This window comes from Suricata suricatta, chromosome 15 (genome assembly GCF_006229205.1).
Source record: "Suricata suricatta isolate VVHF042 chromosome 15, meerkat_22Aug2017_6uvM2_HiC, whole genome shotgun sequence".
In the NCBI taxonomy this organism is placed as follows: Eukaryota; Metazoa; Chordata; class Mammalia; order Carnivora; family Herpestidae; genus Suricata; species Suricata suricatta.
This window is the reverse complement of record NC_043714.1, coordinates 59800354-59821537: the sequence shown is the minus strand read 5'-3', so window position 1 is coordinate 59821537 and position 21184 is coordinate 59800354. Positions and strand designations below refer to the sequence as shown.

At 38.2% G+C, this 21184-nt stretch overlaps 1 protein-coding gene across 1 annotated transcript in view; it reads right to left on the bottom strand.

Moving 5' to 3' along the window:
* The window catches only part of COL14A1 (collagen type XIV alpha 1 chain), a 172580-nt gene that overhangs the window by 59074 nt on the left and 92322 nt on the right, over positions 1-21184 (bottom strand). Inside the window, exons 31-32 of the mRNA XM_029923320.1 lie at positions 11469-11546; positions 8069-8155 (exon numbers count right to left, since the gene is read on the bottom strand). Of these exons, the coding sequence (XP_029779180.1) occupies positions 8069-8155; positions 11469-11546 (165 nt within the window). The remainder of the gene's footprint in view (positions 1-8068; positions 8156-11468; positions 11547-21184) is intronic.

Below are 21184 nucleotides of genomic sequence, written 5' to 3'. Positions count from 1 at the left end.
TGAGAATGAACTGAGGGTTGGGGGGGAGGGGGGGGGAAGACAGGTGGTGGTGATGGTGGAGGGCACTTGAGGGGAAGAGCACTGGGTGTTGTATGGAAAACAATTTGACAATAAAATATTATGGAAAAAAAAAAAAAGAAGCTGGAGACTTGGGTCTTCATAACAGCCTCGCCCTCACTTGCTGTGTCATTCCTGGTAGTAATCTCCCCAAATGGACTCCCCACCCCCAACACCTTTTTGTGTCTTTAGCTGAAGATGATATTGAAAGCGATGGCCTCAGCCACTCTGGGGAGTTCCTCAGCTGTCCTGGGCATCTCCCATGTATACAAGAGACATATGTGTTATTGAACTCGATTGTTCTTCTCCTGTTCACCTGTCTTTTTGTAACAGGGGTATCTCAGCCAAGAACCCAGAAGGATAAAAGGAAAATTACTTTTCCTCTCCTAATATTGTCAAACTTTACGTTTTACCAAACTAAGATAAAAATCTTATTTTACTCTTATTTGAATTTTCACTTCCCTCGAAATTACGTCGTAGAACATCTTTTCATAACATTTGCCCGTTTGCATTTTATCTCAATACGACTCCATATTTATATTCTTTACCTATTATATCTACTCTAACAGGCTGTGTGTCTTCTTTTTATTGTGCAGAAATTCTTCATTCATTTGGATACCACGCCTTCCACTGTTATGAAAAGCAAATCTTCTCCCCCAGAGTGGCAGACTGTTGATTGACTACCAAAGAATCTTTCCTGACTTTTTTCTCCATTTTATTTCTCCTACTCTAAGGGCTAAAGAAGACAGATTTGCTTGCCCGGCCCCTCTCTGCCCCCAGGGACGGGCACAATAAACACTTAGGGCCAATGTGACGAAGAGGCCACAGGCCCATGGAAAGGAAACTGGGGAGCTGGGACAAGTTTGTGTCCTTGACGAATTTGTTGCGCAGCCACATTTGTCTTGGAATCATCCACCTCTGAATCTTTTGTTGTGAAAACAATAAATGTCTAAATGTTTCGATGGTTTACACCACTGGGTCAGTCATATTGTATGTTCTTTGTGGCAAGCCAATGCACCCCCATTAATATACCATTCTGGCACCACTTTTCTTGTTTGCCCATTTTCAGTGATTGGTTTTTAACTGCCAGGTTTGTTCTCGTGTGACTCAGAGATATTTGCACCAAAGACACCATGTCTAAAAGCCTGGAACCTTTTTATATTTCTAATTTATTTTGCACCTTACCACTCACTTTCATCACTGATCACATAAGAATTCAACATATTTTTTTTCAAGTTGACTTCTATCCTTTTTAATAAAAAAGGTTAGTCTAGGCAGAAGAAATGTGGTTCTTTCACCCATGTCTTCCTATAGCTCTTTTATAGTTTTCCTGGCACAAAACACCATTGTGGAAATTCTTGAATGAGAAAATAATCACTACTGCCTTAAATCATTAGATTGGGTTTATTGAGTATTGTTTGGGATATTCTAAACTATATCATAAACTATAAAAGTATAGTATATTATACTTTAAATATTCAAACATTTCGGTAGCTTTTCTCCTAATTTACATCTTTCTCTCCAAGTCAGAGCTCATCTCTCCTCTTTTGCTTCCCTGCTGCTTTTTCCTCATTACAAAGTTTGACTCTTAAGTCATATGTAAATATTTCATAACTTGTTCCAGCAGTACTGCAGATGAAAAAACTTGAAAACCCTCCAGCTAAAAAAGCTTATTAATGCTGCTTGAAATAAAATAAACATTATTATAATTAAGAACTGAATGCATAAGTACCAGGAATGAAGAAGAAACAAAAGTACCAGAGAAATATCCATGTGCACAGAGATCGCCCTGGGGGATAAGGGGGCAAATGGTTCAGGTTTGCTGCAAAGTTTGTATTTTATAGCTCACAAAGCAAGGAAATGTGAACTGGGGCCTATGATAGTTGGGGGCAGGTTAGAAAATGAAATGTTCTTTAAAGCCAAGGAAATTGAAAGGATGCACTTGTGAATCAGCTAGGAAAAAAAACTCCAAAAAACTAGCAGGTGGATGCCCAAGATGTTGTTTCCAATTTAGCCATGGAAAGAGTAAGAAATATCTCTGCTAAAGAATATTACCTGGAAGTTGGTTCTCATACAATCTAGCGACCAGAATTCACATCACCTGCCAGGATCAAACAAAACCCCAACATACACTGCCCCCCTCCAAAAATGACAAAACACATGTGGAAACAAGATAACATGAATCACATCAGCAGGAAAAAAAATGGAAGAGTTAGAACCACATACAATGAAGATACTGAAATGATCAGATTTTAAAAATAAACTGTATTTAAAATATTGAAAGAAAAAAATAGTTCTGATGTGTTACAAAAGAAGTACTATGGAAATGCCCAGAAGGTTTGCAGAAGACATAAATAGACATTTTTTCAAAGAAGACATACAGATGGCTAAAAGACACTTGAAAAAATGCTCAGCATCACTCATCATCAGGGAAATACAAATCAAAACCACAATGAGATACCACCTCACACCTGTCAGAATGGCTAAAATTAACAACTCAGAAAACAACAGATGTTGGCAGGGATGTGGAGAAAGGGAAATCCTCTTATACTGTTGGTGAAAATGCAAACTGGTGCAGTCATTCTGGAAAACAGTATAGAGGTTCCCCAAAAGGTTAAAACCAGAACTACTCTGGTAATTGCACGACTAGGTATTTACCCAAAGGATACAAAAATATAGATTCAAAAGGGTACGTGGACCACAATGTTTATAGCAGCATTATAACAATAGCCAAACTATAGAAAGAGTCCAAGTGTCCATCAACTGATGAATGGATAAAGATATGGTATACATATGGAATATTACTCAGCCATCAAAAAATAAAATCTTGCCATTTACAACAATGCAGATGGAGTTAGACTGTATTGTGCTAAGTGAAATAAGTGAGCCAAAAAAAGACAAATACCATATGATTTCACTCAAATGTGGAATTTAGGAAACAAACCAAATGATCATATGGGATGAGTGGGGGGAAGAGAGAGGGAAGCAACTGTAAGAGACTCTTAACAATAAAGAATAAACTGAGAATTGATGGAGGGAGGTGGGGGGATGGGCTAAATGGGTGATGAGTATTAAGGAGGGCACTTGTGATGAGCACTGGGTGTTATATGTTAAGTGGTGAATCACTAAATTCTGCTCCTGAAACAAACAAACAAAAAAGAAATGCCCAGAAGTTTTGAAAAGGAACCAAATGGAACTTCCAGATGTGTTAAATATAATCATCAACATCAGAAGTACAATGGATAGGTTAAATAGCACATTAAACATAGCTAATCCTAGAGTACACCAGAGACTAAATTTGAAGAAACTACACAGAATGAAGCCTGGAAACACAAGAAGAAATTAAAAATAGGTTAAGAGACAGGAGAGTAAAATGAGAAATTACAACATACTTCTAATTGAGTTTCAGAAAAACATAACAGGGATGAAGGAGAGAGGCAATCTTCAAGGAGATAATGACTAAGAAAACTCCAAATTTAATGAGAAACGCTGGTATTCAAGCCATGAAGTCATAAATTTCCAAAATGGCAGAATAATAACATGAAAACCCCACCCCAAACATACTGTGGTGAAACTTCAGATCACTAAAGACAAAGGGATCTTGAAACCAAGATCTTCCCATTTATTAGTTTGGAAAGTTGTCTGACTGCTTTAATTAAGGTCAATATTAAAACTTTTAAGCAAGACAGGAGGCTTATTATTCTCTTATATTAACATCTGAGCTAACAATGATTCAGTCTAGTAGAGTAGCTTTACTGTGTAAGACAATGTAGAAGTTTGGTTGCTTCCATTTTATTGGTCTGCTATGTTCCAGGACCCTGCCTACCAAAGTGAACTCACTACCACAAGTTCCCAGAGTAGTCTATTGAGAAGGGTAAGCATGGATAAGGAGTGCCCTTCATTTTCATTTAACACCAATGTCTAGGGTGACTGCATATACCTTTTCTCTCACTAGCCAACATGTAGTCATAAGGTCACACCTACTTGTATAGATGCTAGGAAATCAAGTCACTAGCTGAATGGCCATGTGCATAGCTAAAACTCAGGGAATTCTGCCATGAAAAAGTAGCTATGACAATGAATATGGGGGTGCAATTAACAATCTCTGGAATGACCAGCAAAACTATCTTTTGATAATATGGGAAATAAAAACATTTTATGATGAACAAGAAAATGAAAATTGACTATCAATAGTCTCTCATTAAAGGAATATCCAAGGGGTATATTCCAGGAGAAATAAAAATAATGCCAGAAGAGACTGTAAGCAAAGAAATAGCAAATATGGAGCAAGTCCTACCACATGTTAACTTATAATAAATAATAATAAAATGTTTAATTTTATTATTTAAAATGTCTAATTGTGTGATGTTAAAAAAAAAGTACTAAAATACCAGATAGCAATAGCACATAAATTATTAAAAAAATGATCCAGGAGAAAAAAATTCCAAGAATATTGTGTCAGTTGAAATAAGGGTAGAAATATTGATTCATTTTGGACTTTGTCAAGTTAAATACATTTGTTAAAAATCTCTTAGTAGATACTGAAAAACATACTATGGAGAATATAGTTTCCAAATTAAGTGGAGGAAAGACAAGAATGAGAATAACAGCAAAAAGCCAGAAAGTAGACAGACCCTCAACAAACCAAGAAATCCACACATCTATCATGTGGAGTAAATACGGTGATGGATGTAGGAATCCGTGCCCAGAGAGGTTAATGATCACAAACAATCAGCAAGGACTAAACTCTAAAAAGAAAGATTGCAAAACCAAATTAAAAACAAAATCTAGCCATATGCTATTTAAAGAGAATACGGCTCAAACATAAAGATATGGAGAGGCTGAAACTAAGATGCTGGAGAAAATAGATACCAGGAAAATAATTCAAGCGAGAAATGTTGATATAGCAAGTTTTGTTTTTTGCACATTGTAACACAAACTCGGGATATACAATGCAAAATTACAAACAACATTTGACCGATGGACATTAAAGTAGAAGATTTTAAACAGCTATATCACTAGTTGAGAGATAAAGAATGAATGCAGACAAAGGAGATTTTCACAACACAATTCACAATTTGATTTACTGGATATTTGTATTTAGAATTCTGAACTCCACAATTAGAAAATGCACATTCTCCTAAAGTATACATGGAACATCTGTAAAACCTGACAAAAGACCACAAAGCAAATGCCAAAGAATCAACAAATGTCAAAAAATTGGTACTATGTAGACTATTTCCCATGATAAAGTACAATAAAATTAACACAACAATAAGAAAAATGTGAACACTGTACATACAATTAGAAATTTAAAAAGACACTTCTAAGTAAACCATGGCTAAAAGAGAAATAAAAAGCAACATAAAGGATGATAGCTCACAGAAATATTAAGTTTCACTACACTGTAATTAAAATGTATAGACAATAAAAGTCCCATAAACAACAATAAGCAAGCCATAGACCATGAAGTGATATTTGTAAGCCATGTCACTAATAAAAGATTAATGTCCAGAATACAGAAAACCTCTTAGGTAATTATAAGCAAAAAACCTTCACAACAACCCCCCCCCAAATTTATAAACATGTATTTATATGGAAAGAAATCTGGGGCGTCTGGGTGGCTCAGTCAATTGGGCATCCAACTTTTGATTTCAGCTCAGGTCATGATCTCACAGTTCGTGGGATCGAGCCCCACGTCTGATTCTGCATAGAGGGTGGAGCCTCCTTGGGATTCTCTCTCTCCCTCTCTCTCTGTCTCTCCACTGCCAGTGTTCCCCTCAAACAAACAAACATTAAAAAAAAAAAAGGAATCCCAATGGCTCAGACACAAATGAAAAACTGCCCGTGTCGCTAGCAGAGAGGGAAAGTCTTATTTCAAACAACAGCCACACAGCAAAAGTTCCTATGTTTGGCAACATCAGAGCACTGGTGAGATGCAGGAAAACCAGAACTCTTCTAGATTTTGTGGGAAAAGATATTGGGACCACGACCTTGAGAGGCAATTAACAGTTTTTTCATGAAGCCGAAGGCACGCGCTCCTTATTCTCCAACAAATCTGATTCTAAGTGTTATGGTAAGAGCACTCAACTTGTGTTTGCAGAGACATACAGAGGATGTTCAGTAGGAAAATATGCCACATTAGTGGGTCAATAAACTATAGTTTATATAATGGAACAATGTGCATTCCCCTGGATAAGGTTCGAAGACATACTTTTGGGTTAAAAAAAAAGCAAGCTACACATAGTTGAAAATAAACCCATGTTTCCAATTCCAAGATTAAACTAAAGACACTCCTTACATTTAGGTTTTATTTTAAGCTTATGTATTTATTTTGAGTGAGAGAGAGAGAGCATGAGCGGGGGAGAGGCAGAGGGATGGGGGCAGAGGATACCAAGCAGGCTTTGTGCTGGCAGCACAGTGGGGTTTGAACTCATAAACCCTGAGATCATGACCTGAGCCCAAGTCAGACACTTATCCAACTGAGTCACCAGGACCCTCATTTGATTTAAGTTTTGTAATGTGCAGAATACTTATATACATTTTTTTTCTTGTTTATTCCTCATAACATCAAAGAAGTGGTGCTAGTTGACATGTGAGGAAATGGAGATTCACCGTGGTTCAAAGACTTGCCGAGCCATTTTTTTTTTAAGTTTATTTATTTATTTTGAGGCAGGGGGAGGGAGGGAGGGAGGGAGAGAGAGAGAGAGAGAGAGAGAGAGAGAGAGAGAGAGAGAGAGAGAGAGAGAGAGAATCCCAACACTGGGCTTGAACACAACTGTGAGATCATGACCTGAGCTGAAACCAAGAGTTAGACACATAACCATCTGAGTCACCCAGGTGCCCCAAGATTTTCCATCTTATGATTGAAACTTAATGCTTTTACCATCACTCCATATTTGCTTCTTTGGGACAAAAAATCTCCTGTTTTAAAAAAAAAAAAAGGATTTGAGTTCTACATCTGCACTTGAAAGAATGTTCTTCGTGCCAAAGGTAAAGGAGACACTGCTGGGATACAGTTCAGATACCTCTAGCAGGTTCTCTACCCATTTGTTCAGTTCAGGGAATGTGGCGCGCAGATGAAGGAAACCAAGGTGGTGCTGCCCCCCTGCTGGAGTGAACCTGCCCCTGCGAGCCCGTGGTCCGCCCGCGGGATCTCCCACACATGTTGGCAGGGCCACCCCGTCTGGCAGGCCAGCGTGCAAGGGCTGCTGGGGCATCAGAATAGTCCTCCTGCGAGGTCTGGATTTCTTTATTTGCTTGTGCTTTTTCTCCCTGCTTTCTTTGTCTTTCTGCCTTGGTCCATTAGCCACTTCCTAACCACAGACCAACTATATCACACTCACGTCAAGGAGATGCTGATAACCCCAGTTTAGAAGGTTAGACATAAAATGAGCACTTAAACACATTAAATGGAAAGATATTCCTCACGGCAAATCCAAAGATCCAGAGAGTGCAAATTACATACATTTTATATTTTACAAAGATGTTTTCTTTCTCTCCTTCCTTTCTTCCTCCTCCTCCTCCTCTCTCACCCACACCCTGGCCAATCTCCCTCTCTCTCTCCCTTCTTGCAGGAAGGTCCCATCAGCAGTGGGGAACTTCACATTCCGATTGGGTATTTTCCTGGTGAATTTTCCTCATGTGTGAATTGTAATACAGAGTGGGCAAAGGGAGGGTATGCAAATCTTTTAGTTACAAGTAGTGGGGCAATCTTTGAAACACTCACACTGAAAACAAACCACAGGAGTTTCAAGGGGGAGATTTTGAAATATGTAACCATTTGAGAGATGAGTATGCTATAGAGGTTAAAGAGGGTCATCTGCAGGAGTCCTGGAGACACAGATTTGAAGAGAAGTTGAGTTCTTTAGGCAAGTTCTTAACATCTTTGTGTACAGTTTGCTCACAGAATTAAGTATATGTTTATTAGCAAGCACATATTAGACACACAACAAATGATAGCTATAAATATTACTAAAGAGCATTTAAGTTTCAACTAGGCAAGACTTACTGGGGGGCCTGCTGGTCCCAGAGTCCCTGTATTGACTTCAGAACAGGAGCAGGAATGTGGTAGCTCTGGGCAGGTTTCCTCATCCCTCTGAAGGGAAAAAAAAAATAGCATAACTGTTAACAAGACTATCTGTACAAATGGCTTTATGGGTCAAAGAAAACACTGATTTAAGACACTTAAAAAAAACTTTTAAGTGAACATTGGTGTGGAAAGGCAAAGAATATTCTCTCCTGCTCACAAAATATTTTCCTTAAAGAAAAATGAATGAGTGTCCAGTGAGTCACTGATCATCACCCTTACCCAAAGGATGTTGATAAAATGAGCTTGGACTGCAGGTGAAGAAAGACAGAAGTAGGTGCAGAAAAAATTCCTGTTACTACTGCATTCAGTTTGAGTAGGACAACTCTATGAATTACAGGTTTTGAAATTTTTCTTTTTTCTATTTCAAAGAATATTTTTTCCATTCCAAAGGTTAAAAAAACACGTTAGTCCATTGGAACTACATCTACACTAAAACACATAAAATAAAAACAGTGCTTAAATGCATTGTTGATTCCCCACAGCAACTTCAATTACAACTCACATTCTGTGGTTGAAAACAAGGAAACATCAGACAATCTAAGGCTTTGGGACAGGGGCTCATTTTTCTTCTCTTGCACAACTGTGTTGCCACATGACATTAAAGATAGATTATGAATGTCCAGTTGAACATCTCTGGATGAGTTACTGGGGTATGAAGACAGAATACCTGCTAACAGCTATCAAAAAATTTGTGAATATCCCATTTAAAGTACCAGCCAAGAAAGAAGTCTGCCCTGGGATGAGAAACTATAGAACTTCATAGGGTTCACCAGTCCCATTGGACAGAGAGAAAATAAGCGTCATTATTTAGGACTCTGGGGGAAAGTGAAGTTGGGAACTGAATAGAGCACAGATGATGAGTGATCAAGCTGAAAATAATCTCAGTCTCTACAATGTTCACAACAGAAACCCAAAAAAGGTTGAGCAGAGGGTCTATATATAGTGTATATACTTTTCTCTAAATGTTGGACAACAGTCAAAGCTTTCAGCTCATTACAGGAAACCCATCTGCTAACACATCTGGCTTGATACGGGGGCAGCTAGAGTAAACTACAAACTGAAGTATCCAGAAAGAGGCCCCAAACAAGGCTGACACCAGGCCTCCTGTGACCAGCGACCCAACAATGGTTTTGCCACTGCTATGACTATACCTCCATCCATGCCTTCCTACCATGGAATTGGCATATCTTCAGCGATAGAAATGAGAAGAAAAGCTCTCATCAGGCCTGAGTCCTTCCTAGGAAAACTGGTGATTGCATTTTGCTAGATACAGCATAGGATTCTGAGTGTTTCCACTTCCCATTTCCAACCCATCTGCGCTTAAGCATAATATCACAGTGTCTCTGATTTAATTCTTCACCAGAGTTTACTTGGAAATTAATTTTGATGAAGAAAGAGCTAAGTTATAGTAAACTTTTTTTTAATGTTTTAATGTTTATTTATTTTTGAGAGAGAGACAGCGTATGAGTAGGGGAGGAGCAGAGAGGGAGACACAGAATCCTAAGAAGGCTTCAGACTCTGAGCTGTCAGCCTAGAGCTGGACACAGGGCTCAAACCCATGAACAGCGAGATCATGACCTAAGCCAAAGTTAGACACTTAACAAACTGAGCCACCCAGGTGTCCCATCAGTTAACTCTTGAACAACATGGGTTTGAACTGCACTGGTCCACCTACATTTTTTTTTCAATAAATATAGTGCAATGCTGTAAATGTATTTTCTCTTCCTTTTGATTGTCTTAATACATCTTTTCTCTAGCTTACTTAACTGTAAGAAAACAGTATAAAATATATATAACATACAAAATATGTGTTAACCAACTGCTTATGTTATCAGTAAGGCTAGTAGTAGTTAAGTTTTGGGGGAGTTCAAAGTCATTAGGCAGACATTTTCCTGAGTGGGGAGAGGAGCTGGTGCCTCTAACTCCTACACTGTTCAAGGGCCAACTGTATTTCCTTCTCAAACACAGTCATCATTTGGGGCACCTGGGTGGCTCAGTTGGTTAAGTGGCCAACTTCAGCTCAGGTCATGATCTCACGGTTCGTGGGTTCGAGCCCTGCATCAGACTCTGTGCTAACAGCTCAAAGCCTGGCACCTACTTTGGATTCTGTGTCTCCTTCTCTCTCTGCCCCTCCCCCACTCATGCTCTGTTTCTCTCTGTCTCAGTAATAAATAAAAACATAAAAAAATTTAAAAAATCAAACACAGTCATCATGAATGTAAAGCCTGCAACAGGTGTGATCTGGAGGAAGGTGTTGAAAAGGCTAATCTCTAGACTTTATGAAGGTTACTCCATGCACATTCTCTAAGCTTAATTATTAAGACATGACTACTATCCAACTGTTACAGGTCATCCATTTCAGCTCTCTTTCCCCAAGGATCATAAAATATGAATCTGCTTTCATATCTACAGGTATAATCCCATGAATCACACTTGGTATTAATAGTGTGAAAAAAAGTTTGATTTTCTAGTAGCTTTGCATATGTTGAACAGATTATGACCACGATTTCAGATCTGTGAGTCAAGATTCTCTGGGAGACCTTAGCAAACTCACAGGGGCACTCTGAATGTTTTTAAAACTCAAGAGAAATAGCAATATTCGGCACCCTCTGGACATCATATGAACAACGAGGTCAAGGTAGTTCACAGTCTTAACATTAGATATTGAAATACGTTTTTGATGATGTCATATACTTGCAAATCTGAGGCTTTGGTAGTTGCTATGATGAAAAGCAAATATCATGAGAAACATCATTGCAGAAAAAGAAGTGAGGGTGGCAACCTCCAATCAGATTCCAACATATGAAAAATTGTGCACTCCGGATAGGCACATACATCTCGTTAGGGAGTAACTGTGGTTACTTAAGAATAAAATAAAAATACCATTTTTTGCTTTCAATTCATGTGTATTATTTTTTCATATAGCTACTGCATTTAGAGCATCAATGTTTAGAATTTGGGGACCTAATTCCTTCACATACAGAATCGTTGGCTTTTTTTTTTTTTTTTTTTTGGCTTAGGGGTGCCATGAACAAAATGATTGCAATGCTGAAGGTTTCATGAACCAGGAGATTTGAGACCCTCCGGACCACGTGTAAATGGCACCCTCGGGGCCGTGCAGTTCCCAACATGTACGTCAGTATGTCCTGCTGATGTCAGACCTGCCTCCTTCTCAACCTCTTCGGATTTTCATTATCATCACAATGAATTATCTGGTTATGAGTGTTATGAAATTGCATTTAATTTTCAGAGAAAACTAAATGTAGCTTTAGAACTTTCCAATAAAGAACAGACCTACTGATAAACAAAGAACTCTTACCAGGCCTGGAAGTTCACAGCATTTGTCTTTACCGGCCCATGAAGTGGAACAAATAATATCAAACATCTGTAACTGGAGCTGCAATTTAAAACAAAATTGTCACTGAATTAAAAATAGACACACTATGTCTAGAATTATGATTTCATATTCTGCATCACCTAATAGAACACCGATACATTTGTAACGTAACATCACAGTAAGTAAGAAGAAAGTTATTCCAAAATATAAAACTAACTTTGTTCCTCAAGCACACAATGATTTAAGATTTTGTGTATAATTACTCCATCCAGCCTTCAAACTCTCTCATTTGTCACAACTTTGCCTTTCATCTCTGCCCAAAGAAGCTTAGCATCTCTGTTAAAAGTTGCCCAGTATTGCCCTCACAGTCACGACCAGTGTCTCTGTAATCCTACAACATTCCACAGGTTTCTTTTACAGCGTATAACCCACCATACAGTATGATTATATTAGCTCCTCCTTAGACTGTGAGCTCTTCAAGGGATAGAGAGCCATTAATTCGTCTTTGTATCCCCATCATAATTATGTGGTATGTAGTAGGTATTCTCAAAGCCTTGTCAAATTAATTTTGACCTCAATCACCTATGCACACATTCAACAAATTTTTCTTTAGTGTATAATGCAAGGCAGATACTACATTGACCTTTAGAATATGAAAATGAACAAAATCAAAATTCTGAAAGTTCTTAGCAGGAGTGAGAGGTAGGGACATGAATACTGTTTACAACATTGTAAGTGCCATGACAAATTCACAAATGGTCTTGTGAGAATCTGTGCGAAGTCTATTTTTATTTAAGCCATTGACCATGCCACAAATATTTAGTCTTCTTCTACTCGTGTATATTGGTGAAACTCAGTGTACATTTTGAAATATACAGAAATATCACTATAATACTACTGAGGGCTAACATTAGCTTCATGACCCAACCATTTCTAATATTATATTTCTTCCTATATTATTTTCAAGTATGAAAAGTGTCACCAATTACAGAGCTGGGAGAAGGATGAAATCTTTTCATTTTATATATACAACCTTCCTTCAGTGAGTGGGATTTTCAGCAAGTGCTAGAAATTCTTTTGGTTCCTTATTTTCTCCCAAAGAATACTACTTGTCTCTGTCAAGGGTTCCCTGGATGAAAATGAGAATGCCCGAGAAGAGTCCTACTGGAACAGAGTACTAACAATGCATGCAGCATGCAGAAGAGCCTGCTCTATCTGACACTAAAGAAAATAAAGTCAAGCTTTCTCTTGTAATACCTAAGAACTGTGCTTTGCTGCAAATATCCTTTCCCAAGTGAGTTCTGCAAGATTAATACAATAAAGCTTAAATTTTGAAAGCAGATCCTTGAATCAAAGCATCACAGGATTTTTTTTTGTTTGTTTGCTTCTATATACAACTATTGAGTTGTCTGAAGACATATGTGCATGGCCCACTGATCATTTTTCTCCATATTAAAAAAAATTCCCAATGGATATGATATCTGAGTCTGTGGAGGGCAGCCATACAACAAAATGATGATCATTTAAAATTTTGGCTTTTAAAGTTTTCAATCCAAGAAAAAATAGGTTTTTAAAATTAAAACATTTTTAAGGAACACAGATGCTGATTTTTATGAAGAGTAGCAACAAAGATATTTCAAGGACCATAAGAGTTGGGAGGCTTTGGAGTCACATTGCCTGGGTGTAGTCCTTGAATCACTCACAAAGTCATTATGAACAAATTATGTAATGTGTTCAAGTCTCAAGTTTCCTCATCTATAAAGTTAGTGTAATAATAGGGGTTCTTTCATTATACCTAGACATCAGTGTAATAATAATAGCTAAATAATAAAATGAGTTCCCACCAGCAGTGTAGCCACTCTGGAAAACAATATGGAGGTTCCTCAAAAAATTAAAAATAGAGCTACCTTCCCAGCAATTGTACTACGAGGTATTTATCCAAGGAATAGCAGTACAATCAATAGCCAAATAATGGAAAGAGTCCAAATGTCCATCGACTAATGAATGGATAAAGAAGATGTGGTGTACAATAAACAATGGGATAGTACTCAACGATCAAAGAGAATGAAATCTTGCCATTTGCAATAATGTGGATGGAACTAGAGTGTATTATGCTAAGAGAAACAAGTCAGTCAGAGAAAGACAAGTACCTCCAGGATTTCATTCATATGTGAAATTTAAGAAACAAAACAGAGAAACATAAGGGGAGGAAAGCAAAAATAATATAAAAACAGAGAGGGAGATAAACCATAAGAGACTCTTAAATACAGAGAACAAACTGAGGGTTGCTGGAGGGGTATTGGGCGGGGGGGGGATGAGCTAAATGGGTGAGGGGCATTAAGGAGGACACTTGCTGGGATAAGCACTGGGTATTACATGTAAGTGACGAATCACTAAATTTTATTCCTGAAATCATTATTACACTATATGTTCACTAACTTAGATCTAAATAAAATTTAAAAAACAATAACATGAGTTAATGTAGGGAAATATTTGTAATAGTCCCTAGAATACAGTTATTATAAATAATACATATTATTTTAATGGAGCATGTCTAGCCCTTTCATAATTGAATTCTTTAAGTGCAGAGGTCTATAATACAAAGGCCAAAAGTGGAGAATCAGGATGAAAGTAGTATTATTGAAGGCAGAAATATAATAGTAATCTGTCTCCAAAATAATCATATCTGTTTAATTCTTTGGGTGAGAAAAATCTAGGCAAATAACGACAATAGCAGCAGGCACTTGTTGAAAACCTACTACGTGCCAGGCACCATCCTAAGGAATTTGCACGTATCATTTAATCCTCAGCTCACCACTATGAGTTATAATAATAACAATGCTAACCCCATTCTGCAGATGAGGACCTGGGAAGAAAGAGCCTAAGAAATGCAAGCACAAGTTGAAAGCAGAGTTCTGGTTGGGATTTGAACAGCACATTTCATTTTCTTGTGGTTCATTTTGCAGTGAAAGGATCTTTGGTCTCATGTTTAAAATACAGACACCCCATCCTAACTTTACAATGCCATTTGTCTGGCACATTTATTAAATGGGCCCCATTATGACAGTATTAGATAGATTCAGTTCAATCTGTAAGTCATTCATCCATTAAGAAATTCCCCATTTCTGAATAGAGCCCAGTGTAAAAGCTTTATAGTGAATGGAAAGATGTATGTAAAGGAAAGAACTGTCACCAGCCCCAGTAAGGACCATGCTTTCTTGAAGTTTTTCAAAGAAACATTCACTACCTAAGCATCTATAATGGGATGATGTCTACAAACAAAGCTTTGGCTAAACTTCTATCCCATTGAGCTACTGAGATCCTTAGAAGTTCATTTTATTTATTCAAGGGGTTGAATGCCTACTAAGTGCTGAATGAAGCCAAAGCTATTATTTGTGGAATGCTTGTGGGCTGTCTTTTCTTTTCCAAGTTTGATGAAGTCAGCAGCCTTTTTTTGTGAGTACAACAAATTTATTCATAATTGTTTTGTATTTGTAATTGCTTAGATTCCTCAGCCTTTACTTAGGGACTTGTTTTCCAAGGCACATTTCTGAAGATTGATTTTAAAAAAACACCCTCAGACTTTTATTACAAAAGCAATGACCTACATATTTGTAGAAACTGTAGGGAACAGTACGGGCACAGTATGTCAAAAGACCTTATATTTGAGTACCTGAAAATGCACGACAATGTGGTTCAAAATGAAGAGTCAACCTCTTTTTGCTTTTGTAACTAACTGTACATTATAAAAAATATATGTGCGAAGAAGAGAGAGAAAGAGACAGGGATTCATGAGCTCCGGCTTTCATTTGTTATAATACCTTCCAAGGGATGTTTAGTCAATTAAACATGTTCTTTTTTATTGAGTATTTTGGTCTGGGTGTAACACAAAAGGCAAGTCATTTGGGGTCAAATGTTAGCATGAAAATAAGATTAAAAGATTTCTCATTGGTTGAGTCACTGTGATCTGTGAATGGGAATGGAAATGTAGCCTGGCTCAACTTTCCACTGATAACCAGATTTTCTTCTCTGACTTTTCTCCAGCATAGTATTATGAAGCTTGTAACTTGAAGTCAAGCTGTATCTGAAATTATACAAATACTTACAGAGATTTACATTGCACAGGAATATGGAGAAAGAGCAGCTGAAGACCTTAGCCACCTTCGGCTTTAATTTGGTGTTTAACTTTTACTGACTCCATCTCAAAGCAAGATTTGTTAGGCATTTATCCCTTCCCAGCTATTGAACATGGGAGTCTTGCTTGGTCTCAATCAATTTATTGGATTTAAGGGAAACCATAATGGCACTAATTAAATGAGGAGGTGAAAATTAACAGCTCTTGTGCCTACTGGTAGTAATTAAAATATTTAGGTGTAGGCATCCCTTGGGGGGTAACATCTTGATTGTATTTACTTTCAGGGTCAGAATTTAAATAATGCTGAGTCTTTGACCATGTTGGTGAACAGACAGTGCATATGCACAGACCAGATTCCCTCCTATGCTTTAAGTTTTATAATGATCAGTCTGACCCAGGGTAAGAGAGCTTAGCATGGCAAGCAAGTAACCTTGAGTCAGATACAGTCTCATATCTTACTTTCCTCATTTTTTGAATGGGGATCCCTCTCTAACTTCTTAAAGTCTCAGTTTCTGAGCCTCTAAAGTGGAGATAATACAAGTATCTCTTCCTATGGTTATTGGAAGATTAAACGAGGTAATCTCACAAAAGTACACACTGCCTGGTCCATAGTTGGTATACAATAAATATAAGCTACTATTATCTTAAGGTTTAAAATATATAATTCATATGAAAACATCAGTTTTTTGTAATTTAAAAACACTTGTTCTGGGGCACATGGGTGGCTCAGTCAGTTAAGTGTCTGTCTTTGGCTCAGGTCATGATCTCGCGGTGAGTTCGAGCCTTGTGTCAGGCTCTGTGCTGACAGCTCCAAGCCTGGAGCCTGCTTCAGATTCTGTGTCTCCCTCTCTCTGCCCCTCCCCCACTCACACTCTGTCTCTCTCTCAAAAATAAATAAACATAAAAAAATTAAAACACTTTTGTTTCTGTAGTATCATTGACTAGTCTACTGTTGATTCCCATATAAAAGCTTTAACTCAGTAAGTTATGTTATAAAAAACTCCATGATATAACTGGTATTCGTGTTTATTTACATAGCAGAGGACTAAACAAATGTCAATTGGACAGTTATATATGTTAGATTTGGAAAGGGGACAAGAAACACACTAAGAACATGATTACATGTCAGAAAGTTCAAAATATTTCTAGGGTCATCTGTGGCAGTATTATAATTTTATCAGGTATCAAAAAAGGTAGAAGAAACTTCTTAGGAGAGAGAAGAACAGAAAGGAGAAGCACAGTTGTTAGGTTTCTTCCCACATGTGTTTTGATGGCTAAGTTAAGCCAGCTTCCTAGCTTAGTCCCACTAGGGACTATAAAATCTTGCATTACTGAACACAAGCTGTTTTTATTACGAACGTAAGCAATTTCAATATAGTGGTTACTGTACCCCTAAATTCACTAATCTTTCCTCCACTCAAATTTGGCTTAAGAAGAATCTATTTTCTTTAAAGACTGAATATTACAGTTTTCCCATCATCTGGCCTTTTTTTGAATCATTGCTGAATTTCCCAGGGAATGCTGCCCTATAAACTACTCATTTCTCTTATATGACAATTACTCCTGGAACAATCCAATACTTGCACATTATACATTCTCTTTTGCTGAGTAGTGGGACGTAGATGTCTATCAAAATTATGTTAGTAATTTGTGACTTCTAAATTGAAAGCTGAAGACTGAAACTTCTTTCTTGCTTTGCGCTCAAACAATTAATAACCCAAAAGGACAAGTGAGTTTCCAATCACATTCTTGAGATCTAATCTAATATTATCCATTTCAACGTAACCAAATTCTTCAATAAGTGGGCAGACTGAAAATCTATTTAGTAATCTTTTGTAGACTTCCAGATTCTAACAAAAGACACAACTTTTTCTTTAGTAACGTTACAAAGAACTCTTTAATTATCGACTCCTATAAATTCCCCCTTTGTCTGCTACTGGCTGGAAGTTACCACAGAGGGTGCTCTGTTTAATTGTTTTTCTTTCATGCCTGAGAGTTAAGATTTATTGCTGGTAGATTTAAAACGTACGGGCACTTTTGCTTTCAGAAATAAATTCTTTGATGTTTAATTGGTCATATATTTGGAGTACAATTATTACAGAGACTTTAATTTGAAATGTGATTATTGTAATCATAATTATAAAACTGTAATTGTAAAATACAAATTATATATATATATAATTGGACTGCCGTTAATGCCACATATGGAATACAATATATATAAAAAATGTTTTAGGAAAAGACACAAGACAATTCTAGTAGATGGCATGCTACTTCATTTCTGTCAAGTGTGCCTTGAGAACTTACTCTGTTAATTCGAATTTATTAGATACTGTGATGTGGGGTCAAAGGGGGCAGACGTAAATAAAGACCATGGCACAGTTTCTCCTTTAAGGGATTTATACTCTGGCTACAGGGGCAAAATGTATTTAAATGGAAGAGCAAGAAAATAATAGATGGCTACAAATAATCGATCATTAAACAAGCACTAGAGGTTTAGAAAAGATGAAGTGGAGGAGGTAATATTGACATCCTCTAATAATAGCTACTGCTCTTCACTGAATGGTACTAAGTGTCAAGGATTTTATATGCATTATTTCTTTTTTTTATTAAAAATTTTTTTGATGTTTATTTATTATTGAGACAGAGAGAAACAGAGCATGAATGGGGGAGGGTCAGAGAGAGAGGGAGACACAGAATCTAAAGCAGGCTCCAGGCTCTGAGCTGTCAGCAAAAAGCCCAATGCAGGGCTCGAACCCACAAACTGTGAGATCATAACCTGAGCCAAAGTTGGCCGTTTAACCGACTGAGCCACCCAGGTGCCCCTTATATGCATTATTTCTAAAATTAAAAAAAATTAACAGTACTAAGTAATTTTGGCCCAGAATCTCAAACACCTAGCACTGTTTCTCCTTCTTAGAGTCTATTCGTTCATCCTTCCAAAAGTGTCGATCTATATACATCCATGTATCCCTAAACGATATCCTTAGTTTGCTAATTATGGAGACTTATAAATTCTGGAGTGTGCTATCAAAAAGTATCTTCTATGAAGCAGAAGATGGTGTGTTTCTTAATCAGTATGGAATACAAAATATTAAGAGTTGGTAACTCCTCAATATAATGTAGATGTTCTTCTTTTTATGGTAAATAATTTAGATTTAGATTTAGCCAGCTGAACTCAGTTTAGATGATCCCAATTTTGTTGGCAACATTAAAAGCATTATAAGCAGGAGCCAGTCAAACATGTGCCTCTCCACTGGACCTGATCAGGGTGTTGACTGTGGCCAAGACAATGTCACAGAGGTTTTACACAGTCTGTTTGATCTGGTGTTTGTTGGCCTTGATGTCCACAATGAACACAAGTGTGTTATTGTCTTTTATTTTCTTTATAGCTGACTTGATGATCAGGGGGAACTTGATGATGGCATATTGGTCAAGCCTGATTCTCCTGGGGGCACTCTTTGGAGGATATTTGAGCTGCCTTTGGAGATACAATGTCTTGGACCCTCAGAAGGTTGGGATGTGTGTGTGTTGTGTGTGTGTCTGCATGTGTTTGTGGACACCTATCAGCACTGCTATTTTGGCCTTCAAAGCCTTTGTTTTGGCTTCGGCTTTGGGAGGAGCACAGGGCTTCCTTCTTCACTTTGGGCCCTATCCTTGCAAAAGGGTTATAATGTAATACTCTTTAAAAATTTATTTATTTAAATTCAAGTTGTTTAACATACAGTGTAGTATTGGTTTCAAGAGCAGAACTCAGTGATTCATCACTTACATAGAACACCTAGTGCTCATCCCAACAAGTGTCCACCTTAATGCCCACAATCAATATGGAGGTTCCTCAAAAAAATATAAATAGAATTACGCTATGAGCCAGCAAGTGCACTAGTGTTAACATTCTTAGAAGTCCCTCACCGTAACTGAAAACAAGAGAGCCTTCCATAGCTTTTAGAGGCTTCTCTTTCTGAACATCTAATCCCTGCTTCTCCAAAGGGAAGTAGAACAAAAGTATTTTTTAAAGACACAGCAATACTAAGTGTTAAACTAATTAGCACACATCTCTCAAGGTCTGAAAGCATTAATGTTTCCCTATGTACACAAAGATTTCCCTTATATTGTTACAAAGAGAAAGGCCACCAAATAGAGCAGGGTCCCGGAGGAAATCCCTTGACGGCTCTGAGACTGTTTGTGGGTATATAAGTAAGTGGGTTACACCGGAGCAGGAGAACTGTGCTATGAAGCTGGGGGACACCTGCTACTCTATGTCCCCTCTCCCATCCAATCAGCATGGGACTGCTTTTTTTTAATTACGTAAGGTTCTCTTTTGTTTAAAAGATCATTCACAAAATACCATATCCACAGGGTTACTTTCTGTCATAGAGCTGAATGGGTTAAGTGTCTGGGATTCCATTCCTACATTTAAAAGTCAACTGGGATTGCCCAGAAGTGTAGATGAATTTGTTTTGTTCTTAATGTTTTCCACACTGAAGATGGAAGTAGGTCATCTGAAAGCATCAGGTTTGATTAGTTTGATTACAACCACATAATGGATGTCTTTCTTAAGTATTGGTGTTACACAAACGGTTCTTATTTCGGAAGCAGAGGCGGCAGGTGAAGGAAGGAAAGGAGAGAGAGTTCTGTAGTTGCTGAGACCCTGGGACTGAGACACAGGGAGAGACGCCAAGGACGCCAGCTAGCGACAACGCCCCCCTAGCACGCTGCTGCGCCAGCCAGGTGACACTGCGGGTCTCTGTCCCACCGCTGGCCTCTTCCCCAGGCTCTAGTTGCTTCTAGCTGCTGGTGGGCCCCGAACTGCTCCCCATGGGAGGGTCCGGGTCTCGCTGCTGAGGGAGCCAGGGTGTTCGTTCACTCGCTCACTCACTCATTCACTCACTCACACACACACACACACACACACACACACACACACACACACACATTCAAGCTCAGAAGCAACGGCCCAGCCCCCTGGCCCTGGGTACACGCCAATCACAGCGTGGCAACTGTGCCCCAAGAAGGCCCTGGGGACTTGGAACCAGCCACCTGCCAGCTCTCTGAAGGCTCTAGACAGCTCTGTAGAGTAAAATCCTCAGTTCATCAAGTGAAACAGTAAAGTGCCAGATTTCAGGCCCATTTCCATCATAAAAGTCAGGGAGGGCGGAAAGCGCAGTATATCACTGTTACTTGTGCCAAGGAGCAGACAGGTAAACTCAAGGGAGACAGGGACACACAGGGACACACGTGCAACAGGGGGGTCTGAGGAGAGGCTGCATCCGCAGGGGGAGCACAGCCCGGGTGCGGTTCTGCTACCACCGCCCGTCAGTGCCCCCGGCGCACAGCATGGGACTGTTTTAATCTTATTTATTTATTTGACATACTAGAATATTTCATTTGTACAAAGTGATCTTCAGCTTAAAAAGACTGAGAGCCATCAAGGCATCCTCCAGTTCCAAAAAGCTGGCTAGTTCTACAAAGCTAGAAAGCACAAGACAGTAATAGTGACTTATAATTAACTTGATTATTCTGTTACGTAGAAATGTTCATTAAAATAGTTGGAATTGTTTAC